Below are 24,596 nucleotides of genomic sequence, written 5' to 3'. Positions count from 1 at the left end.
CTAAGCACAAGTCACCCGATGCACGGGAGGCACCGGCCAAGGACCTGTTGTGGTTTTGAGCATTCATGTTGAGGAGCCTTGAGTTGCATTCCCAAGCTTGGGCAAGATTTGGGAGAAAAAGCTGCTCTTTGCTGATTGTTTCCAGCTTTTCCATCCTCCAACAGCTCCAGGTGGCTGCCAGGGGCAGAAGACTGTGATGGAGCTTCAAGCACTCAGCATCCCAGAGAATGCATCCATCCGGGAATGGGACAGGAATTGATGGTGAGTTGTTGGATGGGTGAAACCTCTGAGGAGCAATAGACTATMTTCAGTTAGGACGTGCTGGGGCTTTTGAAACACCTCGGTGGGAACTGCTGCCGCAGCAGAGAGAGCCCTCAGCTCCTCTTCTCCTTTATCTTTTCTCTCTCTCTCTCTCTTTTTTTTTTTCTTTAATTCCCTGGGTTTTTGTTTCTTCCCTTCTCAGGAATGGCTGTGCAGGAACAGATCTGTGCCCCAGCAGCTGGCAGAAGGGAGCTGATGGTCTCTTTTCAACCAAGAACTGGCCAGCAAGTAGAAGAGGAAATATTTATTATCATCACTATTACAATTATTTTTAATAGTGCCTTTTCTTTTCTTTTCTTTTCTTTTCTTTTCTTTTCTTTTCTTTTCTTTTCTTTTCTTTTCTTTTCTTTTCTTTTCTTTTCTTTTCTTTTCTTTTCTTTNTCTTTTCTTTTCTTTTCTTTTCTTTTCTTTTCTTTTCTTTTCTTTTCTTTTCTTTTCTTTTCTTTTCTTTTCTTTTCTTTTCTTTTCTTTTCTTTGCAGAGAGGGGTAGTATTTTATTTTAGGGAGCTACTTTGCCCCAGGTCGTGCAGCCTGCAGTTCAGTGTGGCAGAGCAACCCTCCGTCTTCCTCTCTGTCTGCATCTTCTCCGGGTAATAGCGGGACAAGTGGAGCATGTCATCAGCAAGCTGTTAATGCCGGAGCCTCCGGATGGGCACCACGGTCCTGGGCACCACGGCCAAACCTCCTCATCCCCCTTTTCCTGCAGGTCTCGGGTGCTGGGATCATCTCAGCTGCTCCTGGGATGGGAAGCAGCTTCCTCTGGCCAAGCTCGCCGCCACCTCRCAGCCCTTATAGGACTGTAAGCTTTGGGGGTAGGGGCAAAAGGAGTGATTTGTCTGGGTAGCTGGGATTTTATTTGCATTTTAAATCACACTTTTCTCCTAAACTAATGGACCCCCTATTTATAGATGACTCCAACATAAAGTGACTGCTAATTACTACAATTAATATAGCGTTAAAGGCTTGCCAGCCAACTCCACTGCAACTTGTATCGCCTACTCATTTTCAATTAAGGCACATTGACAAGTAAAATACGCAGTTATTAAGAGCAGAGCCCTGTTGTGTAATTACATTTTTCTAAGGTCATTAATCTCCTGCAGTATAAAGTTTTGCACCCCAAGGCCAGAGCAAGGGGCAGTTTTGGGGGACAGCCACCCCAGTAGAGGGACCGTGGTGGCCTCTGGAGAAGGTGAAGGAGGTGGGACATTCCCCGTGGGGCTGGGCTTCCCRTGCCAGTGAGGAGCAGGAAACGCTCCTGCGTGCCCAGGCTGGCATGAGGATGGAGGAGAGGACACTTGTTGGCTGGACGGTGCCAAAGAAGCCACCAGCGCGGTGGGGCGAGGGAGGCATCAGCTGCTCCAAAGGGCAAAAAGGGGAAAAAGGAAAGAGAAGGCTGCATCAAAAGAGGCTTCCCAGCAAGCGAGCAGCCAGAGCAGGGAAGGAGCATCAGCCCCCGGTGCCTCCAGCAGCAGCTGGGGAAATCAAGCGCAAAATACTGCGGCATTAGGGCGCGCGCGGCGACAAGGTGTAGCGCCRTGATCGTAATACAGACGGACACGGGCCTTTAACGCCGTCCGGCTGAGGCTTTGATCGACTGTCTGAGCCTCGGTGCTGGCAACGCGGCCGGACCCCTCTGCTTGCCGGGGCCCGTGTGATCCCGGGAGACGGGGTGAGATGCGGAGAAGGTCCGTGCTGCTGGCCACGATGCCRGGTACAGGGACAAACTGTGCGCCACCGTGCTCCCATTTCATCCTCTGCTTTTGCRGAAACTCCTGGGATTCGGGTAGGTTGTGGTCCAGCTGAGTTCTGGTTTTGGGAAGCGCGTGCTTATCAGGAGATGCCAGGTTTTTCCCAGCAGGAAAATGCCACCTCTCAGCCTTGTCCCTTGCAGCTGCTGCCTGGTTTGGGTGCGGGAACTGTTTCCTCAGAGCTGAAGTTATTTCTCTGAGCTCCGTTTCTTCTCTTTCATTCACAGGTTGGGATTTGCCTCTGGACACTCAGTGGTTCTGCATCTCCTTAGACTCCCTGGGTGCTTTCTCATCCAGAACTATTTGCCATGGTTGCTGCTCACCCGTGTCTGGACGGGTATTACAGCACTCCGCTGATTCCTGTAACTCCAGGATTTAAGCACCCAGCATGGCCCTTAGCACCGAAGAGCAGCAAATCTCCGGGTCCTTGTGTACCGCCGGCTTTATTGACAGCCGGAGGAGCAGCCAGCGCCACGTGCAAGGAATGAAGATGTCCGAGGAAGCCGGTGCRGAAGGATGGTCATCGGCACGTAGGGTTTGCACGATCTTTGGGATATCGTTGGGCTCCCAGTGCAGGATCCGGACCTCGTCCACCCTTTGCTCCCGGGTGGGTTTGTGGCTGTCTGGGATCTGGTCCTTGCAAGCAGCGGGTGCAGTGGGATGTCCCCAGCCATCGCTCCAGGCTCGTGGTTGTGTTTCCAGCTCTGCCTGCTGATCACAGCCAGGTGCAGGAAAGGGCGGGAGCGGTAGCAGGGACGAGGAGGGATGCTCCKGCATCTTCCCTGCAAATCCCGCTGTATCGCAGAGGAGTCCCAAGGGAATTAGGCACTTGGCTCTTGCTGTAGTTTRGCACTTCCAGCCTCTTCCCATCCCTGGTTCTCAGTGTGGTCCCCGTGCTTGCAGGGCTGGAGCATCCACGCCRCCGCGCGCTCCGCTCGTCCGAATGCCGCCTCAAGCTTGCTATAAATTATGGATGAGCCAAGACRAGGATGAAGATGGGCCTGGCATTAATCACACCCAGACAGGCTCCTATCTTGTTGATTCGCCTGGTACTTTTCCTTCTGCACTAATCCCCCCACACTGCTTGACTTCTGCCCATATACATAAATGCTCTCACGCTTCCATAGATGAAAAACAGATGCTGGAAAAGGGAGGAACTGGCAGCCAGGGGGGACACAGCCAAACGCCYGAAACACCCTCAGGAATGTCCTGTTCCCACCGAGCCCTTGGCCTTGGGCATCCTCTGCGGGCCGGGGTTCCGGCTGCTGTAGCCAGGGTAAGGTTTACTGGGATTTCTGCTGCTTTGGAGGAGGTTTCTAGGAAGAGCTGCCTTCTGCCCGCTAAATCACCAGCATCTCTCGCTCCTGCTCTCCCCAGAGCTCAGAGGCCCGACTTGAGTGACACAAAAGCTTTCTGGCTCCAGCGACGCACGGAGACAAACGAGCAATTTGCTGGGAAATCATCCTTTGGGATTCCTCCTCTCTCCAGGCAGCTTAATTGGGTGTGCTCAGGGTGGCTTTAATTGCTCTTTTCGACGTGCAGCTTCACCCCCTCCTCTGCTTTTTCTCTCCAATCTCTCCCTGCTTCTCTCTCCTCCTCCTCTTCCTTCCCAGCACCATTTATCTTCCTCCTCCTACAACATCTCCCTTTCTTGGTGTTTTTTCTTCTCAATATCTCTGGGAAATGGTGACAGGCTAAAAGCTGAGAGGCTCTTTCAGGTCCTCATGCAGTCACAGCCAACGGGTCCTCCAAGACTTTGGAGCTTCCCAGAGGCCGATGAATCTGCTGGATTCACCCGCAGGATGCGCAACGGTGTCAGTGGTGAAGAAACCAAACTCACATAATTTGTGTTGGATTTGGGTCATTCTCATCCCAGATTTAGCTTCACCTGCAGCCCTCCAACTGCCACCTACAYGTCCTCGTGCTCCCTTGGGTGATGCTGGAGCTCCCTGTGCTGTGCATTGAGGCCAAGCTCCAGGTTGGAGGCTTCGCTCCTCGCTTCGGATCAACATCTGGATCGGAGGTAGCCTCTGGACATGTGAGGGAACAAGCAAATCCACCCGTGGGCCGGTGCCAAGGGACCTGGGGACAGCTCGTGCACCCCAGGGACGCAGCCAGAGCACCCGTGCGACAAGTGGCCGGGACTTGAAATTGCTGCTGAAGTCCAAAGTTCTGTCCAATAAATATATACACTAGTTAAAACCGAATTGATTAGCTATGGATACCCTCTTAGCACGCTTTAAACTCCAGCATCTGTTTGCAATCAATAATTGAGCCAGGAGGCATTAAAGGGGAGGCCAGGAGAGGCAGAGGAGGCTGCGCGGAGCCTCCCTGCTCCCGGAGCGTCCGCAGCCGGGAGCCCYGGCCCTGGCTCCGCGGCAGCGTGAGCTCTCACCAAATGATAATTACTGGGTTTTTCCCTTATTTTCTCTTCAATCAGCGCTGCCAGCTGCTGTCCTGATGCCTGAGGGGCTGCTCCCGGCAGCGTCGGGAGCCATCCCGCGCCACGGAGGAGCCAGCTGGAGTCAGACCAAGGCGGGAAGGGGGCGAGGAGCTGTGGGGGGGAGGTTGTCCTGTTGCTCTGGGTGGGGAGCAAGGGCCGGCCCAGCTGGGTGCCCCCCTGCATCCCGCCCAGTTACATCCCGTTCCCTGCTGGGCAGAGCTTCCCTTCTCCCTTTGCAGGTGTCAACGGGAAGAGGCTGCTCCCTAACCCAGCACCCGGGCAAGCATCATTCCAGGTGCTCCATCCTCCGTCCCAACGGCTCCGCAAGCTCCCGAGGCCACGGCAAGGTGCCCCTGCCATCCATCACCCGCTCCGGCCCGCATCCGCRGAGGAATTAAACTCATTTGTCACCGCGGCTGCGGCTGCTGCCGTTCCTGCTCGTGGGCACGGACGTGTCCTCCCCCTGCCCGCCTCAGCCGGGACTGTCCCCTGCGGAGCCGCGGGCTCCTTCCCGGGCGCCTCGCTCCCGCGGCGGCTCCGGCACGAGCCGCTCGCTCCTCCGCGCCTGCCGCTCCAGAGCATCCCTGCAATCCCGCTCCCGTGAACTGCCCCCGAGAGCCGTCGCTCAGCCTCCCATAGGAAAAAGGAGGAACGAGCCCCTCGTTGTGCTATTAGCCATGATTTTCCTGGCTGCTAACCTGCTCCTCTGCTGAAATTTTTCACTATCCAGCCCCAGCAGATGAGGGATCTGGGGAGTTTGCTGGCAGGCGTCTCCCTAGTCCAATGGAGATGGAAAATGTGGGTGAAGCCTAATTGCAGGGTTGCCTTAGTACTGGAAATCAGCCTTGGAAAYGCAGCTCCTGCTCCCAAATGGCTTACAGCCCAAGGGAAAGGCAGGCCCGGCAGGTTGGCAGCCCTGAGATCCCATCCCAGCGCGGGATGAGGTGAGGAGGAGGAGGAGGAGGGAGGCAGGCACCGACTGGGGGAGGCTGAGCATGTAGATCACCGGAATTGGCCAGGGACAGGCCATAAACCAAAAATAAAAAGGTATTCTAATTTATGATGTGCAGTAAACGTACCACGGCAAGCCGGGTTATGAAGAAGGATTCATTCTCTTGTTGACTCGGTGTATCTTTAAAGATGATAAATGGCATTATCGCTCCTCTCCTCTCTGTCTGTGAGAGCTGGGAGCCCCTCACGGGTCTGTCCTGGCAGGAAAGGCCTGGGATCTGCGGAGCTGGGAACGCTGTTCCCAGGACAGCCCCTGAGCAGCATCCCTGGCCCCAGCCCTGGAGCAGAGCACAGACGTCCCAAAAGCGCCCCTGGGAACCGAGAGGCTGAATRTCCCCTGAGGTCCCCAATGCAACTCCTCATCTGGGCCTCCATGGTGCCGCCAGACACCAAAAAAGGTTAATTTTAACTTAAACAAGACCGTCTTTCCAGATGTCCTTGTGGCAGCTGAGCCCACCCTGGCCTTGGCTGTGGAGGCTCCATCCATGGTTGCATTTTGCTGCACTCTTTAAAACCCACGTGCAGGGGAAACGGCGGGGTCAGGGAGRGAAGGGGAACATCTCCATGGTGTCCCATCTCTGTGGACAAGGGGCTGCAGCGCACGGAGCTCCTGCTCCGGCCTGCCTTCAGATTCCACTCACATTTCCAAGCGAGTCTGGCCCAGGGAGCTAAGGAGCCCCATGGGTTCTGTTATGAGGTAAATAAAAATTAACAGGTGGAGATATAACTACACCCATGGATGAAAAGCAGGTTCGTGCCTCTGAAATACACTCAATTAGAGCCCTTGATTTGCTGTTTTGTTTTTTTTCCCCCCAGTAAAAGCTTCATAACCGCAGAAAATCTTGAGGACTGWCAACCGATAAAAGCAGCAGGAGCTTCCCCTTCTGCCTCGTGCATTTACRAGTGGTTTGCACTGCTCATGTGAAATAAAAGCGCCGCCACAAATTAAAAATCCACAAATTACTCAAGAGAAAAACAGACCGGGGGACAGAGCTGATGGAGACCCCTGCACCGCACCCCTTCCCAAAGGTTTGGGACAGTTTCTGCTTTCAGGTGTTCGGAGACGGAGCAGCTCATCCCAAATAACCCCCTCCAGGTGCAAATCCGCCCTGCAGGGACCGCTGCTGGYGGGYGCGYGAGGGACCCCGGAACGTCCCATCCRCAGCTCCTTCCCTCGGGAAGGGGCTGCAGGGAGGGCACCTTTTGCTTGCGTGCCCCATTTGCCGCTAATTCCCTAAAGCGGCGCTGGGGCAGCCGGCTGGGCTGCTCCCGGGGCAGCGGAGCGGCGCCCGGGGCGTCGATGCAACAATCGGAGCATCCCTGCGGCGCCGGCGGGAGCGGCCGGACTGCGCCCGGCTGCCGCATCCCGCGCGCCGCAAGGAACAGGCTCTGCTGCCATCTACCTCCGCCAGGCTCCGGCGCCTCCATCCCTCTCCAGAGGCGCCCGCCGCCCCCGCGGGGCTTCCTCCCCGCTCTGCCCCTGTCCCCAATTTGTAATTTTGCGTTATCCCCCCGAAACCTGTGCTCCGCTCGATGTTCTCCAGACCTTAAAGAATATTTAACCGCCTGTTAAATTATTTATCCCCCCGAGGTTCCGCGTGCTGCGGGCAGCTCGCCGGCCTCCTGGAGAATTAAGTAGGGCCATAAATCAAAGAGACGGGTGAGAAATTTCCTCGCGCTTGTGCTGATGGCGGCCTGGCCTCCGAAATGCCACTTGCCGGGTGGGAGCCCGGCGCTGCCACTCGCTGCTATTACTTGTTTAGGAGCTTGTTAAATTTAGAAGTTAAATAGACTCTGGGAAATGGATGAGACACAGCGGGTGCAGGCGGACGGAGAAATTGTGTGGCTCTCACCCCATATGCACCTTTTAACGGCTGGGGTTGTTATTCCGCTCTTGCGAATCGCCGGTGTCGCTTGGAACATGAGGGCTCCAGACGTGCCGCAGGCGGCGCCGCCTGCTCCTTCCCCCCCAAAACGAAGAATCGATAGTTGTGATCACTGGGATTTACACACCAAGAGGCTCTAAACATGTTGCCGAGCCCAGAAACCCGGGTGGAAAGCAGCGATGYTTGGGCTTTCCTTGAGGCGCTCATGGCAGAGCCGGGCTTGACAAGCAGGTCCCCAAGCCCGCAGGCGGCCCCGCAAGGACACGTGTCTGCCCGGAGCGAGGAAGAGCCTCGGGCCTCCCCGAGGGTGGATTTAACCAAAGCGCTCAGCATCTTCTGCACAAAAGCGCTAGGGAGTGGGGAAGGGGAAAAAAATATCTCTGAGTATTAAGCGCTAATAATTCCCTACTTTTATTTGCTGTTATCCACCTACATGAAAGAGGCTGGGGTTTTTTTGCTGACACGTTCTTGCTGGGATTTGACTGCTGCCTGAATCATCCGTCCAGGGCCATTTGCTCATAAAAGTGAAGGAACTGCTGTTTTGAATCTTATTGCTGCTGCTCGCGCGGCGCAGGCGGCAGCGGCCGGGGCGCTAGGGAAGCGCCCGTGTCGGAAGGAGCATCCGCGTGGGTGTCGCGGAGCGGGAAAGGCAGCCGCCTTTGGGAGCCAGGGGSGCTCCCGGCCGAGCTGCAAACTGCAGAGCAGCTCCCGGGCTTGGGAAACGGAGGGAGCCGCCAAGGGGCCGCCACGGAGGTTCCGCGTTCCCGCGTCCGGAGGCATCCTCGCTTTGGAGCTGCTGTTCCCCAGGCTGCTGTTTGCACAAGCGGTAACTGATTTGGAATGAATTGAGCCAATTACTGCCGTTTTCTTAAGGCAGATGACGCGAGTGCTCGGATGAGGAGCAGCCAGCCCGGCTGCCGTGTGGATGGGAGATGCTCGAGTGCCCTTTGGGCCCCGCTTTCCGTCTCCGGCTTGGTTTGCTGCTCTGGACCACACGTGGGTTTAGGCGGCAGCAGCGGCTGAGCACCCTCGAGCCCATGGTGGAGATGCTGGTGTCCCACTCTGGGTGTGGTTATTCATCACAAACCAGTGATACTGGAATGGTCCTTGCTCTTTGCAAGCAAGCAGGGCCTGAAACTGCCTATGGATTAACAGGAAAGTGAAAAGCAGTAACTCTTGAATGATTTTCTCCAAGGATGGGAGCTCAGAGGTGGGTCTGGAGATGCACCAGCTCCCCCGTCAGTGCTTGTGTATGCAGAAATGTGGGTTATCTAAGGCTACAAAAATGCGTTTCTGACGCCAAGCGCTGGTGGGCTAAATAAAAAAAATGGTGGTTCAATAAATACCCTGGTCTGGTCCACCTTTTCCAGACCAAATGTGCACCGCAAGGCTCACCAAAACTTTGAAGACCAAGTAATTGTCATTGGAAAGCTCGTCCTCGCAGCGCGAGGTGCTGCAGTGAAAAGAAGCCGTAATGAAGATGAATTAAAGCTCAACGGCGCGAGATGGAGCAGGGGCCTGGCGGAACGTGGCCCACGCGCTGCACGGGCAGCGCCACGGGCACGAGACGCAGCCTGCGGCGCCAGGCTGGCCGCGGCCCCCGGCCCCGAGCGGGCAATGCATCCCCGGGAGGCTTCGGGCAGCTCCCTAAATTTAATAACTGCGCCCGCCCTCTTCTCCTATTGTTTGCATGTAAATAAGCATTGGATCAATAAGGAACCTCTCTAAGAGCACCCTAGTTTGAGAAACGAGGCGAACGTGGCCTGGTGGGGGGCTCTGCACCTCCAGCCTGGGGCTTAAAGTGAGGCCAGAAAAAAAGGGGAAAAAAGGCAACTTCTGCACTGTGCTCCCTGCCACCCATTGCCAGCCCCCGTGAGGCTGCCCTCGATGAGGGTGAGGGGCTCTTCGCCCCCTTAGCAAACTCCACAAAGCCACGACGGGGCCCCAAGGGCAGTGTGCAATAGTGGGGACCAAAGAGGAGGGTCCCTTTCTTGATTTGTTTTCAGTCCTAGAGGTGGTTTCTCTTCCTGTGCCCTTATTCCAGGGCCAAAGCTGGGGGATTTCTCCTCGCTTTGGCTTTGGACCAAGAGGGGAGGAAGAAGAGCGTGCAAGAGGAGTGCATGGAAGGGGACAGCCACMGTGATAACCGCTTCCCTGGCACCGGGAATGGCTTTTCCCTGGMTTTTCCCGTAGCGCCGCTGAGCCCGGGGGCCGCGGGGAGGGGACGTGGGCGCTGCAGGGGACACTGAAACGCTAAAGGCCAAGAGCTAACGGTGGTGTGGGGAGCCCCCCGGGCACGGGGCCGGGAGGGACCCGCTCGTCCCGGCCCAGGGGACGCTGCCAACGCGGCCCAAGAGAAACAAACGCACGGATGCTCCTTTTTCTCTGTGCTGCTGGTGTTTATTTTTTTATTGTTTAAATCCCTACCTCACGACTGTAGAAGTCCTTGTGCTGACACGGTGTTATTTATTTATAAAATATGTACAGGAGAGCGCTCGGGAGCGGGGCCACCCTCCGAGGCTGGGCGGGAGCCAGTGCCTCTGCCTTGGGCTGGGGAGGAGGAAGAGGAGTGAAGGGCCGAGGAAGATAGAGACCTCAACATATGTGAGCAAATATTTACAGGGTCCAAGACAAAATATATATATATACATCTACAGTGTTGTCTTGGACAGGAGTCGGGCTAAAAGCAAAGCCTGCTCGCGGCTTCATCTGTTATATTGATTTATGAGGAGGATGGAATCGATCCGTGCCCGCGCGCAGCTCCAGCAGGACGCGGCTCCGGCGCTGGCACGGGGCACGGAGCCGGCGCCARCCGCCCGCTCCTGCTCGCATGTTTTCACATGGTTGGCTTTTTTGGATGTTTTTGCATGGTTAGTTTTTAGATGGGGGGGACGAAGGCTTTTGAGATGCTCCTCCGAGTCCTGGGGGAARGAGGATGTGAGCAGGGAGTGCATTGCAGGGGAGCGGGAAGGGAAACGCTCCCGCGTGGAGGGCAGCCCACCAGGGATGGGATCGGTGCGTGGGGAGTGAGTGTGTGAAACGAGTTTGTGTGTGCTTGTGTGTGCTCGAGGTCTTGGTCCCAGCACTCGGAGGGTCACCCCAGTCCGCACTGTCCATGGCCTATGCGGGTGACACTTGGCTGGAGGAGACGGAGGAGACTTCGGTCTTGCTCTGGGACACGGTGGAGGAGACATCTTCATCCCCAAAGGGGTTCTTGCCGCAGCAGATCGTGGTGATCATGCAGTTACGGAACTGGGGTGGGCAGAGAGAGAGAAAATAGTGGCACCGGGGATGGGGGGACATGGAAGGTTCCCCCTTTGGAACAGGCGGCCCAAGGAGGTTGTGGAAGCTCCTTCTCTGGAGATCTTCAAAACCCACCTGGATGCCACCCTGTGCCCTGTGCTCTGGGTGTCCCTGCTGGAGCAGGGGGGTTGGACTAGATGATCTCTAGAGGTCCCTTCCAACCTCAACCATTCTGTGATTCTGTGTAGGTGAGGCACTTGGGGACRTGGTTATTAGGCAACCCAAGGTGATGGGTTTACGGTTGTGTTTGATGATCTCAAAGGTCTTTTCCAACCCTAATGACTCTATGGTTCTATTATGTGGGCAATTGTGTGGGGCAGCCCCTCAGCAACACTGAAAGTGCCAAGGAGCAGAGGGTAGAAGGAGATCGTGCTGCTTGGGTCTCACCTGCTTGTTCATGAGGACGTAGATGATGGGGTTGTAGAGGGAGGAGCTCTTGGAGAAGAAGGCAGGCACTGACATGAACGTGGCGGTGAAGTCGGCTCCCTTGTTGGTGAAGATCCAGAACGCCACCACGGCGTACGGTGTCCAGGCCAGCATGAAGCCCAGCACCATGAGGATCACCATCCGTGTCACCTCCTTCTCTGCCTTCTGCGTGGTGGCCGACTCCTGCTGCTGGGCGGCTGCCTGTTGGAACGGGCCGTGATGTGGGGTGGGATCCACAGCTCCTGTCCCCAGCATCGTTGTGCCTTTCCCACCTTCCCTGTCCCCTCCGGTCCCCGCGCGCAGATGCTACCTCTCGGACTTTGCAAATGAGCCGCCCGTAGGAGAAGAAAATGATGACCACGGGGATGGTGAAGTGGATGATGAACATGTAGACAACATAGGACTCGTTGTGGTAGTCAGGGTTGTGGGTGTAGTAGTCAGGGCCGCAGGAGCACTGCATCCCCTCTGGAATGTATCTGCCAAGAGGAAAGGTTAGGACCCCCGCGAGGACCCTCCTCGGGGACACGGCGGCAGTGTAGAGTGGATGCTCTGAGCCAGGAGATGCCCCTGGAGCCGCACGCTCTTGGATGAGCTCTCGGATGAACATCACGGTGCTCGCCCCATCTCCCCCATGCCCTGCCCTGGGGATCCCCGGGCTCCGAGGGCCCTGCGGGCGGTGGCAGCTCCGTGCTGCCCGCGCCGGGCAGGCGGTGGGCGAGCGAGGCCGGCTGGCGCCCACGCCGTGCCTRGGCACGCGACCGGGCTGTGCTGCCGCACTCGCTGCCTCCCACGGCGAACGGGCTGTTTATTCCCCTGCTACGCGGCTGAGCAGTTGCCTGCYGGAGCCACCTGCTCCCTCCCGCTGCGGATGGAGGGACGGACGCATGGATGGACGCTGTGTGGGGACAGCAGCTGCTGGGGGCTGCTCCGAGCTCCGGGGTCTTCATCCCTGCTCCCATGTGGGGACAGGATGCAGAGCCCGTRTCCATGGGGTCTCGCACCGGAGGGATGGAGCTTGGGAGACCAGCTGGGGATCCACGTACGTGGCCGTGGGTTTTGCTGTGCTGCTGTGTGTTGTGTCACCAGCTGGTGACATGGGGACCTCGCTGCCTGAAAGCCACCTCCTGCGTGTGCCCCCACCTAATGCTCCCAGGCAGGGCATCCCTCGGGCCTGGAGGGATGATCCCCTCCGTGGCACTGGGAGCAGGGACGCGGGGAGGCTGGGCAGGATGGGCTAGAGGGAAAGGTGGCCGCATGGTGCGGAAGGAGCCAGGTTGGGGCTGCTGCAGTGAGCAGCACGTGAGCACGGCCACAGGTGTCCCCTGAAGCAGCTGTGTGYGCTGCATGCATCACCCTGATGCTGTTTAGGGTCTGTGGGGACACGTGGGCCCTTCACAACCCAAGGATGGGTTGAACGGTGTCTGCAGGAACATCTCTCTCTGCAGCGCCTTGGAGGATTATTGCAGCTGAAGATGCTGAGCTGGAGCTACCTTGGCTTGGGAGGACAYGGAGCCATTGCAACGCCAAGAGACCAGGTCTCCGGCCTCGCTCGAATGAAGCCTGGGATGCTTCATGGCAGGAGATGGGCTGTGTCCCCTCCATCCCATCGGGGCTGCCGTGGAGCAGCCTCCAACTCACCTGGACCAGCCGAAGAGCGGTGGGGCGGCGCAGGAGAAGCTCATGACCCAGGTGAACGCGATGCCCATCATGGCGTGGGTGGAGGAGAAGCGGAAGTTGCCCATGGGTTTGCAGACAACGATGTAGCGCTCGATGGCCAGGACGACCAGGGACCACAGGGCGACTTGGCCTGTGGGAGGGGAGCGGAAAAGAGCGTGTGACGGCGCTAAGGTGCCCTCAGGGCGTCATCCTGTCCTYGCGGTCACAGTGGGAGGACCAGCGGGTTGGGACGGGCAAGGGGTGACCAGAATCTCTGTGAAACAGGAGCAGCGGGAAGAATCTGCCCGATAAATAACGGAGAATCTCTTGGTCTAGGAGCTGAAGGGAGCATCTGCCCCGCGGGGCCTGGCCACCGGGGAGGAGCTGTTGGGATTTGTTAATCACGTAAAAATCAATGGGGCCAACRGCACCTGGTGCCGGGAGAGTTTCCAGCCAGGCTGCCAGATGCATCTGAACCTGTTGGTGCCTTTCAATGTGTTCCAGGAGCCTTGCTCCGCTGCCGGGGAGCCGGAGGAGGTGCGCGGGGGAGGCTGCGCGGGTGGGCAGGCGGGCCCGTTTATTTATAAGGGATAATTAAACTTCAGGGGATTGGGAGCGTTGAGTCGGTGCTGTAAGCCTGCTAATGCCCCCGACCGCGATAATCTGCTGATAACTACACCCTGTGCTCGGCTCCGCCGGAGACCCGCTGCTAGCGCACTGACGGCTTCCCATCAAACTTCCTTTTGCTGTGATCAGGAGCCTCCTTCTTCTTCACTGGATAAAAAGAAGGTTGGGGGTGGGGGGAAAGGAGGACTAAATCCCATTGCCCGAGAGCGCCTCTGCTTGCAGGCTCCRTCAGAAACGGAGCAGACCCGTAAGATGCTCTGCCACCTCCCCGATACCAACCCTTGGCTTGGGTCAAGCAGTTTGGCCTCGCTTGGGCCTGGCAGAATAGCTGGTGGTTTTTTTGTTGYTGTTTTGTTTTTCAGATGGGAATTATTGCAGGAAGCCGCCCTTGTATAAAGACAAAAAGAAAGGAAGTCGGGGCTGTGGCTCTGCCGCAGGGCGTCGCGGCTGTCAGCGGAGTCACGAGGAGCCCGCGTGGGCTAAGGGAGAAGCGGCGCTCGCGGCCGGGGGAGGAGAGAAGGGAGCGCGGCGGGAGGCCGAGGCCGATGCCGATGGGGCTGCAAAGGCTGCTGCTGCCCGGCCGCGCTCCGCCGGGCCCACGGCCACGCTCCGCTGGGCCCACGGCCACGCTCCGCCGGGCCCACGGCCGCGCTCCGCCGGGCCCACGGCCATGCTCTGCTGGGCCCACAGCCGCGCTCCGCCAGGCCCATGGCTGCACTCCGCCGGACCCACAGCCACGCTCCACCGGGCCCACGGCCACGCTCTGCCAGGCCCACGGCCACGCTCTGCTGGACCCATGGCTGCGCTCCGCCGGGCCCACGGCCACGCTCTGCCGGACCCACGGCCATGCTCTGCTGGGCCCACGGCCGCGCTCCTTGCCATCCCCGTCCCGGGGAGCCGGTGTGGGGGTCCCCCACCGTGGGACCACGAGACCCCGGCCATGCCCGGGGCTGCTCGGGCTGGATGAAGCCAAGTTAGACGTGCGGACCAGGATCGCTTCTTTGCTCACTTTACAGCCATCCTACCAGTCGCAAGACCAAACTTGGAAGAAATCTTCCTTTTTTCCCCCTCTTTTACCCTCYCCTTTAAGCCCAAGAGAAGCCTTGCCCATGGCCCTGACCCTGCACAGTGACCCACAGCTTCACCTTGCTTCCTGCAGCCTGCAAGAGGCCAACTGCAGCCTTCCCTTGGGGATGGAAGCCACCAGCCATCCCATCCGCACAGGGAAAGCACGGAATCGGGCTCCCGTGGGAACAGCCCCACGCAGAACCCGGCGTCGCGCGCTCCCGTCCCGCCACGCTCACCTCCGAGCGTGGCGAAGAAGCCCTCGATGGCGCAGCCGATGGGGCCGAAGATGAAGTAGCCGTTCCAGGCCGTGTAGAAGGTGACGGTGAAGCCGCAGCAGGCCATGAAGAGGTCGGCCACCGCCAGGTTGACGAGGATGTAGTTGAGCGGCTGCCGCAGCTTCTTGTGCTTGAAGGTGACGAGCAGGGTGAGGAGGTTGATGGGCAGCCCGGTGGAGATGAGGAAGAACATGTAGCAGCAGACCACGCGGTATTGCCAGGGCTCGGCTAGGTAGTACTGGGGGTACTCGAAGGGGCTCCGCACCACCCCTGTCTTGTTGGACATAGGCACGTAAAAATTGATACCTTCCGTCCCGTTCATCCTGCCAATACTTTGGCAGCCGCTATTTTATTTAGCAAATGCTCTGCTGTTTTTTCTTTTTTTTTGATTAATTTTGTTTCAACCCCAATTTATTGAAAAATTGCTTCCCCAGACTCAAAAAATAGTCAATTAAAAAAAAAAAAAAATCCCTCCCCCCACCGCAGGTCCCAAACGCGAGCAAATTGACGGTAACTCCCGCGGGCAAGGGGTGGTGCGCGGTCCCTGCTCCGTGTCGGGGGCTGCTGGTGCCCACCTGCCGAGGGAGGTTTTATACCCTCCGGCCTCGCCGAGGGAGCGCGGGGGGAGGCCGGATTAGGGGCCAGGCTAACTTTGGATGACAAGGGCAACGGGATTGAGAGGGGCTGAGGGTTTAAGCACCCTCTAAGCAGCCAGTTGGCCCCAAAACCTGCATTAAAGCGTATTAATTGCCATTAAGTGTTTAATATTGTTTAGGGTGGGAGGGAGGAAGACGCTGGATGGGGAGCACCTTGGAAGAGGGGTGAAGGCAGGAGGTGAGTCAGAGAGCGGCTGCTTGGGCCAAATGATGGGGCAAACGGGTCCAGGCCTGAGTCCCCAGCGTGTCTGCAGCCTCTGGTGCATCCCCAGGAGGCTGGAGGACCTGGTGGGGATCCTTGGGGCCGGCTGTGATGCCCGGCTCTGTCGTGCTGACCTTGGGCTGGTCATTGCAGAGAGAGGACCGAGGGCTGAGGACAGGGTCCTGGGGGCTGCTTRGTTGCTCTGTGGTTGAAACACCTGCACCTGGGTTGGAGCTTTGCAAGGATYGGCAGCTTTTAGGGGAGATTCCTTGGCTACAACTCTAAAAACAGCTTGACAAATTGCTCCTTTTTTTGGCAATTGCTTTGCTCAAGAAGCAGAGCCTCAGCGCCCTGGGAGGGAAGGGTCACCTAAGTGGTGCTGCCTGTCCMAAATCCCCTCCAGAGGCAGCGCAGGAGGAACCAGCACCCGCCTGTGGCCACACTGGGAGAGCCAGTGGAAGAAGGTTCCCTCCGCCTCTTGGTGCTCAGTTTGGCTTGAGGGAATCTCCATCCCAAACCACACAGGGCCATAAAATCCTTCTCACCAGGGTCAGTACTAGCCTGGAGTGCCAATGCTCCATCCCATTCATGTTCTTTCCCCAATTCTTCCTTCTGGGTCATGGGTGCTCCTTCTCCAGGAGACCTGCCTAAGGCRTCTTAGCAAAGCTCTTCCATTAATCTCTGACATGTGGTGGCGTTAATGGCCCTGATCTGTTAAGGCGACGTAAGCTGTTAGCCTCTTTCCCACAGCAGCCCTTGGCCAAGGCAAGATGGATGGAAAAAGTCAACAGCGTCTTGATGGAAGGACAAGGTCTCCTGCAGAACTGGAGTGCCTGAGAGCTAGAGGGCAGGAGCAGAAGCCAAGGGGCATGGGGTTGGATGAAAGACAACTTAATCGCTTGTCCACTGACAAGCATGGGTCCAAGAGAAGCAGAACTAGGACATGGCATGAGTAAGTGGGTCACAGCAGCCTCAGGTGCCCCCAGATAAGGGCTYCTTGTGGGATGGCCATGCTACTTGGCAGCTCTTGCTGCATGTTTTGTGAAATTATCGCTCTCGCAAAATCCCCGGTCACAAAATCCCCGATGTGGGTCTTTGCTAGGCTCTCCACAAGCTCTTCCWTGGGGAAAAGCTCTGTGTGGAGAGATCCCACAGCCTTACTTCTCAAAAAGCTTTGCCTGGAGGTATTTCTTGCCTCTCTTGATCACATTTAGACTTCTGAATGTAAAAAACTTAGACATGTTTTTACAGAATTAGTTTGGTACAGAGGAAAAAACAGAAAAGATAATGCACGTAAACAGCCAAGTCCAGGATATCATTCCCAGCTGCCATGGTACAGAGTAGCTCTGCTCTTCTACAACACTTCACCATAGTGGTCCAGCTTCAAAGATCTGGACCTTGTTGACGGTTCCAGTGGCACAAGAAAGCTCGTGTTTCACCAAAGTTTTGTCTGTGAATGTGATGAGCTCATGAGAAACTTCCAGCTTTCTGCCATGTTGTTGCGGTGTTCCACCTTTCCCTGAAGAGCTGCATGAATGAAGCAGGAGGAGTTAAAGTTGGTTTCAATGGGCAAGGATCAGCAGTATTTTCTGTACAGAGGATTTCTCCTTGGCCAAGGCAAACCCTCTCCTCTCCCTGTTCCAGCCAAGGCTTGGTGCAACCTTGGCTTCATGCTTGGTGCTTGGAAGCCTTTAACACGGAGACCTGCTAATATCCGAAGCAGGAGGACATTCACTCAGCCGTGGAGCAGCATCCAGGACATTTCCCCTTGTCGGGAGCTGTGTATGAAAGCAGGTAGGTGCAAGTTGCCTTGTCCTTCCAACCAGGATGAGCAYGGGCTGTCCCTGCCTGTCCTCATGGCCTCAACTTTCTCCACTGGCCAGGGAAGGCTGGCGCTTCAGTAGGTGCCCTGAGCTTGGTGTTGATGTGGATTTAGAGTTCCCGGCAGGTCAGCAGCAGCCGGAGCAATGCTAAAGGCCTCAAATCAACTCGGAAGAAGAAAATGATACCAGAGAGGATAGCTGGATCCTCCRGGACATGTCCTGAATGCAACCTCGGTTCCCCCGGTGTCTATCGCAGAAATGGAAAGTGGTGGCTTTAATGTGGTATCTCTAAGCAAGGAAACTCCGGCTGTTTCCTGGAGAGCTCTCAGCTGATCCTGTACTGACTCTAGGACAAAGAAGGCAATAGCAAAATCTAGGCTCTATTGAAAGACAGAGGGAACAATCCCTTCTGTCCTTAAGGAAAGGAAAGGTTTCCTTCCCCCTTGTGGGATTTTCTGCCTTGTTAAGCTCTTTGAGATGGGATTCTCTCTCATTCATTGTTTGTCAGCACGTTGCATGATAGAGCCCTGAGCTCATCTGGGCTTTCATGTCCTGTGTAAAGCAAGAAATGATAATGATAATCAAATAAGCAAGTGGTGGCAGCTGGCACCAAGATGACAGAGCATTCATTGGGCTTGTGCAGAGCGGACCATGCAGGAGCGCAATCAGAACTCTTGGTGCAACACACAGGGACACGTTGCAAGAGCCTTTCCTGAACAACCCCAGACAAGTCCTTCTCCTTCATCCAGGTCCCCTCAGCCCCCCAAAACCTYGTGGTGCTGTGGGCTCATCTCAGCGCAGACACTGAAATTCAGATGTGAAGACCCAAGATGAGCTCTGGATGAGTCTGGCACCTTCCTATCTGTGCCCAAAGCACGGGAGGTGCCAGACTGCCAGACCCAAGCCCTGTGCTGGACACCGGAGCCAGCGCTGCGTGCGGACCAGGGCAGAGTTTGCTCTTCTGCCTCTGGCTGGCTCTGCGTTAGCCTGGATCTCCCCTCTGGAGAGGCTCGAATCTTCCTCACGGGCAGGAAGGAAAAGCGGGAAGTGGGAGCACCCCACAGACCCGTGCCTCCTCCCGGTGCCCGGGCTGCCCCGGGAAGACCCCACTTCCCGMTATCGGAGAGCAGCGCCGCCGGCTGCTGCGCTGAGCCGCTTAGGGCGGCCTTGCGAGCTCGCTCGCCAGGAAAGGGGTTAAAGCAAGCTAAAGCCGGAGCCTCGCGGAGACCATATGGAGGGGAAGAAAACCCTTTATCCCGTAATTGGATTCGTTCCCAGCAGCTCCCGGCGGAGGTGAGGCTGAGTGGAACTGACAGGTCGTGATGGGCGAGGCGCTGCCGGCCGCCCGGCCAAAGCAGGATGTGTGTGCACAAACTTGTAGATCAATCCATTAGAGTGGATCAAACAGATTTAAACGTGTGGCAGGGGGAAGGAGGACGCGGATGTATTTGCAGCTCGGCCGGCGGGCCGTTCCTCCTCCTGCGGGGTTACCGGGGCCGAGGAGGCGGCCGGGGCTCTCTGCCGGCACCGCTGCCCGTGGGGGCTCCCAGCTTGCGCGGCTGCATCCGTGCAGGACAGGGGGCTGGGGCTGCAGCGAGAGGCTCTTCATGCTGTTCCCATTGGAAAAAGGAGCACACACAAGCCYGGCTCCTGCAGGGAGCTCCCTGCTCTGAGCCCTCAACCCTTGCAGCACCTGCAGCTTCGGCCGGGGAGGCACCAGCTCCTGCTTTCCTAGCAGCGTCCCCTCTGCGCCTCCTCTTCCAGGCTCTGCCCACCAGCAAAGCCTTGCAGGGGAGGCTGCACCAGCCCGCGAGGCACTYGGGAGGTGGGGAGAGCGCTGCAATGGGCTGGTGCACGCAGCGAGCAGGGCCACGCAGGCTTTTCCTCCTCCCGCTGAGCCACAGACCCCCATCGGCACCGCAAAAAGTCAGTGGGACCTGGCACGTTGGTGCCAAGCAGCAGAGCAATGCCCGGCTCAGCCACCAGCCCCACTGGGGCCGGCAGTGCTTTCAACTCGGTGAGAAACAGGGGTATAGGATGTGGGTCGGTGAGCCAGGATCAGCCCAGCACGTCGGAGCGGCTTCCTTCTCCAAGGAAAAGAGTGGCCATCTCATTGACTCCGAAGGGAGAGGGGAGCACAGCTCAGCATCGCCCAGCAGCGCCTGCTGCGGGCCGGCGGCGAGGACGGCTGAGCACTCAGAAAAGGGGATTTAGGCAAATAGCAGTAATCCAGCTCTTTTATTTTTAATTCGTAAATCTCATTTGAAGTTGAACCCTCTTGCTCCTGCGGGCTTTATTTTGGCGGCTTGCAGCCCGCTGCAGCAATGCTTTACACATGCTGTTTCATTTTGTCATAACTGGGTCATTATTTTTATTTCCCCCCCCTGTTTCTAGCGCATAGCCCATGTTTTCTCTGTGGAAACCTGGTGACTGCTGTGACAGGTCCGGCTGCGTTTTTATGTTCTGGGAAAGAAGCGTTGAGGAAATTTGGGGTTTACTTGTTTGTTTACTGTTTTCCAGCATGGCTGGTGCCCAGATGGGCTGGCGCTGGGGCTCTTTGCTCCAGTGTCCCTTTGTGGACTGTGCATGGACACTTCGGTCTCCCAAATCCGGGCAAAGAGGCTGCCTGGTGGCACTCGGGATCTCCAAGACCCCTCTCCTTGCCACTTTGGCCAGGCTCATTTTGGGTCCCCAGTTCCTCACAGTGGTGGCCGCGCATCTTGCATTGGGGCCTGGTTTTCATCCCYGTCCCACTGCTGTCCCTGCTTTAAAGCCTTGTAGGGATTTGCTCCAGACCAAACACATCCCTTTGCCCTTCATCCTGTAATTGGATTCATTTCTTCCACTTGGCCCAGCCCGGCTCCCTCTGCGTCCCTTTACATAACGACCCCAGCTCTCAGCCTCACCTAACAGAGCTAAACCCCATTGCTTGGGACAAATCAGTGGAGAGGTTTTCACTGATTTTCCCTTTTCTTGCATTGAGTCCCACGTGGGTACCGTGACCCGTTTACTGCTGCCTTTCCCTTCCCGCTCGCTGCCTCTGTGGCCCTTTTCACAAGCGATTTTCATTTCGCACGAGGGCTGCGTCTCCGGCGGAGCTCTGAGCACGTCCTCCCGCCCGGGGGCTGCAGGGCCCGAGACAAGGTAAATGCAGCAGCCTGCTCAGATGAGCCAAGTGATGCTGGGATCGTTTGGAAAAGCAGTGATTAATTCTCCTCTCCTTTCATTAATATTTATTCTCCTTAATTTCCCGATCTCTGTTTAGCTCTCCGAAGCCCTTGTGGTTAACTAGAGGAGAGGCTTTCCCTGAGGTCGCTATTCATCACCTAGGCAAAACCTCCATCCATTAAGCGGGCTTTTTATCAAATTAGAGTCCCCCTGTGGGACTGGATTTCCCTGGCCAGAGGCCATCCGAGTTTTGCCTCGGTGCTGCTGGCGCTGTGTCCCTGCGGGATGCGCTGCCGGCTTTCCCGACCGCTCGGGCTCTCCCATGAGGTGTCACAGCGGTGCCGGCCCCGTTAGCGCTCGCCGACCGGTGCATTAATCAGCCCATCAGACCCAGTAGGGAAGAGCTTGCTAGGCTGGGCTGCCTCCTTTTCACCCTGGAGCCGTCTCGGCCTCTCTCTGTGCTACCTTGCAGAATGAATTTGTGTCTTGAAGGCCTGAGAAGAGATAAAGAAACAGAAAATTCTTTWCCCTCATTGAAGATAAACTGCTATTAACTGCTGAGAGGTTCTGGAAGGAAAACAGAGACTCTACTGCAAGTGCTGATAAATCCTGGGTATCCAGCATAATCCAGTCCACTGTATCAGGAAATCTCTCGGGAGCTGGTAGCATTGAGATCAGCAACGGCTTTTCATGCTGCAGCCTCCCGTGGATGGATAATCTCCATGCACAAAACCCAGAAATGCTGCAGGTTGGATCCCGAATCCCCCTCGTTTATTCTAGTTCCCTCAGGCAAAAAAAGCTGCTAGTTTCTGTAGGAAGACAGGGCTTAGTGCAAATTTGGCCTGCAAAGCTGACCACAGGACTTCATTTTGCATCCCATGGGTGAGTAAGAATATCATACATCATCTTCCCACTGATTTGACAGCGCAAGCAGCCCAGCAAAGCAGCTATTTAATGTACTTCTCAGTGCCTTAGCATTTCATCTTGCTATGCTTAACCTGATATATTGTTGTTCGATACAGGAACGGTAGGGGGGGGTAAAAAAGAGGTAATAAGAAAATAAAAGGTCAGTGGGTGCCTGGTGTGTGTAAAGGCTAAATTGCTCTTTCATAAAATCTAATAAATATTCCTGTGAGTGGGGCAGTGAGCTGCTTTTCTGAAATGCGAGTGATTTCCCCATCTCCAGATTTCTGCACCTCCAGGGAAAGCGCCTTGGGCCGGTGCTCAGGCTATCAGAGCYGTGCGGTGCCGGGTGCCGCGGGCCCCTGGGTGCAGCACCCCAGGGCCACAGCGCACCCAAGGCCCCTCAAGGCAGAGCAAAATGCATTTTCTGCCATTCCTAAAAACATTCCTGAGATGGTAGTTTGACTTTGAAAGCCCCGACGGGAACAGATGAGATGCATCCCACTTTGCTTTCTCGCCTCCTTTCATTCTTGGCTTGTTCCAGATTGGGTAGTGAATAGCAAAGGATGGAGCAAAACCCACGAAAAACACAGCAAGGAAACCTTTTCCCTCTTGTTCATTTGTTTCTAGTGTGAGCAATTAGAATGTTTTATAAAAACATCAAGATGTGTTTTGTAAATGCATGCATGGCTCTCCTTGCAGCACCGAGGGACGGCGAGAAAGCCTACCCCGGCAGAGAGACGTCGAGGCAGGAGGCCAGAATCTCAACATATCCCCAGTTCTTGCAGGTCCCCTCCAGGTCCCCTCAGTCCTGGCTTCCAGGGGGGCTCTGGGGTTATGAGGTGCTGCACTGATTCCTCAGGCTTTAAACACCCGAGGGAGGCTCTCGAGGGCCCCACAGAGCTCACCGGGTTGCTGAGGCTGTCAAGCAGCACGATGCTGCTGGGACCCTGCTGCAAAGGAGCCGCTCTCCACCTGGGTCCTCTGGGAGATGTTGGAGACTGAACCAGCTCTCAGGCAAAAAGGAGCTCTGTGGCATAAGCCAAGTAGACATGGTGGGAGGAAGAGAAGCAGTGCCAGACAAAGTCTGCATTAACCTGCTGTATCACTATTTGCTGCAGCAACCAGGAGGGTGACTGGTTCTGGGGAGTCAGCAGGACTTAAATCCTCACCACTGAATCCCTCCCAGCCCCACTAGATTCCTGGGAATTCCTGCACCCTGCAGTCGGAAAACTCAACTGGGTGCGAGGGAAGACTTGGGCTGGGAGTGGGAAGCCTGCGCACTTAAAATATTTATGCTGCAAATTAACATGTGTTTTAAGCCTGCGATTCTTCAAATATTTATCTAGCATTAATATTTGTAAAACTGCATTAAAACTTGCCACCGGTGCTTTATTCAGTAGGAGGGTTCGGCAGCACCGACRACGGCGCCTGCTAAATCCGCAACGCATCTGTGCAGGGAGAGCAGGTGGAGGAGGGCGCCGGGCTGCGAGGCAGAGCTCCCGGCTCCTGCTCCCAGCGCAGGGAGCCTCGCACGAGCTCCTTACCCGCACCTAGCTGYCTGCGGCCACCGCGCTCTGCAGAGCAGGCTCTGCATTTCTGACCCATCGGATTCCAGGGAGAAAAAGATAGCGCGAGCGTGGGGAGGAGAGGCTCCCCCCTTGCCAAAACACGCCAAAGACTGAGCGAATTGGAGGGAAAATGACAGGATGCAGAGACAAATGTGCAGCGTTGCTGGTACTCGTTTGCCTTTGATTCTTGACGCTGCAATGGATTCACGGTTTAAGGGACTTTAATCATAGAATCACAGAATGCTTAAGGTCGAAGGGACCTCAGAGGTCATCTAGTCCACCCCCTGCTCACACAGGGTCACCTGAAGCACGTGGCACAGGGCTGTGTCCAAGCGGGTTTTAAAGATCTCCAAAAGATCTTTAAAGATCTCCATCTCTTACCACCACTGCCAGTTTCCCGTTAAAATTACTCCCAGGTATGGCAGGCATTTAACTCCAGGTGCAAGCAGGGCTGCAAACAAGGCCATATTGCACAACATTTGTTGTTGTTGTTAGGCTTCTAACCTCTGCTGTAATTTTGCTTCATAAAACAAGAAGATTTTTGCAGGGCCCTGCAGGTTGCTGCGAGGAGCGCAGCAGAGCAGGGTGCTCTTTGCCTTACGACAGACAGGAGCCCGACTCCCACCTGTGGGATTTTTATTTTCTTCTTTATTGGCCGTGTCGGGAGGGAGTCATGTTAAAAGCCGCCTTGATGAACTCAGCAAACCTAGAGGAAAAAGATCCCTGTTGCCTCCATCCATTCCAGTGCTTCCATTAAAAATGTCTTGGAATTGGGTCTCGGTTTTCGTTTCCTTTCCGTTTTCAGTGCACTTGCATAGTTATGACGTGGACTTGGTAGACAGTGTCTAGCTAATACAGATATGATTAATTTTAGCCTTCTCTTTTTATTTTAAAGGCTGTCCCTTCCAATGAAGCAGTTTCATCACAGATGGACGGGAAACTTGCCAGCCAGCCACATTTTTGAGGTAAAAGGGGACAAGACATGGGAAGGTTTAGTGCTTTGAAAAAGTGACCTTTCTTGGTAATTAATTTGTCACTTCGCAACACCATCTGCCGAGTCATCAGCTAAATCCATCACAGCCATAAAAAAAAAATAAAATAAATGAAAAAGTCAATTAAAATGAGAACCAGGGTCAAATGGTCTTTGGGCAAATTCTTTAGCGAAGGGAAGAATAACCCATGGTGTAATGTTCTTTTCATCAACACACATGCACGTGGGCCCAGGGAGAAAAACTCTGTTGACCTGTCTGGAAGTTTTATAGCTCGGAGCACTTCGCTGCCTGGCGATAAGCGGTAATAAATACGCAGGGATCTTGGAAGCATCTTGGTGACTGCCACGGTTCTGGAGGAGGCGTTTGGCCCAAATGGAGCATTATTGACTGCAGCGGCAGCAGCGAGGCCCGTGACAGGATGTGCAGGCTGTGCAGTGCGTGCGTGGGCTGTGCAGTGTGAGAGTGGGCTGTGCAGTGTGTGCACAGACTGTGCAGTGTGTACACGGGCTGTGCAGTG

At 55.9% G+C, this 24,596-nt stretch overlaps 1 protein-coding gene and 1 long non-coding RNA gene across 3 annotated transcripts; one reads left to right on the top strand and one right to left on the bottom strand.

The window, feature by feature from the left end:
• Nucleotides 1-1,065: 1,065 nt before the first annotated feature.
• On the top strand, nt 1,066-2,638 carry LOC112959175. The gene is made up of 2 exons (XR_003251576.1): nt 1,066-1,120; nt 2,297-2,638. It is a non-coding gene; the product is annotated as an uncharacterized LOC112959175 (long non-coding RNA).
• Nucleotides 2,639-10,507: 7,869 nt separating this feature from the next.
• Nucleotides 10,508-15,089, bottom strand: LOC112959171 (green-sensitive opsin). 2 transcript variants are annotated; one of them, XM_026053138.1, is made up of 5 exons: nt 14,726-15,089; nt 12,777-12,945; nt 11,449-11,614; nt 11,100-11,339; nt 10,508-10,661 (listed from the first exon to the last, which is right to left on the bottom strand). In XM_026053138.1, exons 1-5 carry the CDS (start codon nt 15,084-15,086, stop codon nt 10,530-10,532), a joined length of 1,068 nt encoding a protein of 355 aa, XP_025908923.1. In that variant the 5' UTR covers nt 15,087-15,089; the 3' UTR covers nt 10,508-10,529. The 2 variants fall into 2 exon arrangements, with proteins under 2 accessions (XP_025908923.1, XP_025908924.1); XM_026053139.1 differs by having other exon boundaries at nt 10,530-10,661; nt 12,777-12,939; nt 14,720-15,086.
• Between the last annotated feature and the right edge of the window lie 9,507 nt (nt 15,090-24,596).

Source organism: Nothoprocta perdicaria, unplaced genomic scaffold (genome assembly GCF_003342845.1).
Source record: "Nothoprocta perdicaria isolate Ctin4 unplaced genomic scaffold, notPer1 scaffold_97, whole genome shotgun sequence".
In the NCBI taxonomy this organism is placed as follows: Eukaryota; Metazoa; Chordata; class Aves; order Tinamiformes; family Tinamidae; genus Nothoprocta; species Nothoprocta perdicaria.
This window is presented reverse-complemented; position numbering and strand designations above follow the sequence as displayed.

Excerpts from the sequence above, each read along its gene's own strand:
- LOC112959171 (XM_026053138.1), bottom strand. The coding sequence starts at position 15,086 with ATGAACGGGACGGAAGGTATCAATTTTTACGTGCCTATGTCCAACAAG. Across the intron at positions 11,340-11,448 it reads TCATTTGCAAAGTCCGAGAG|GCAGCCGCCCAGCAGCAGGA; the intron begins GTAGCATCTGCG and ends CCGTTCCAACAG. Across the intron at positions 10,662-11,099 it reads ACGTCCTCATGAACAAGCAG|TTCCGTAACTGCATGATCAC; the intron begins GTGAGACCCAAG and ends TGCCCACCCCAG.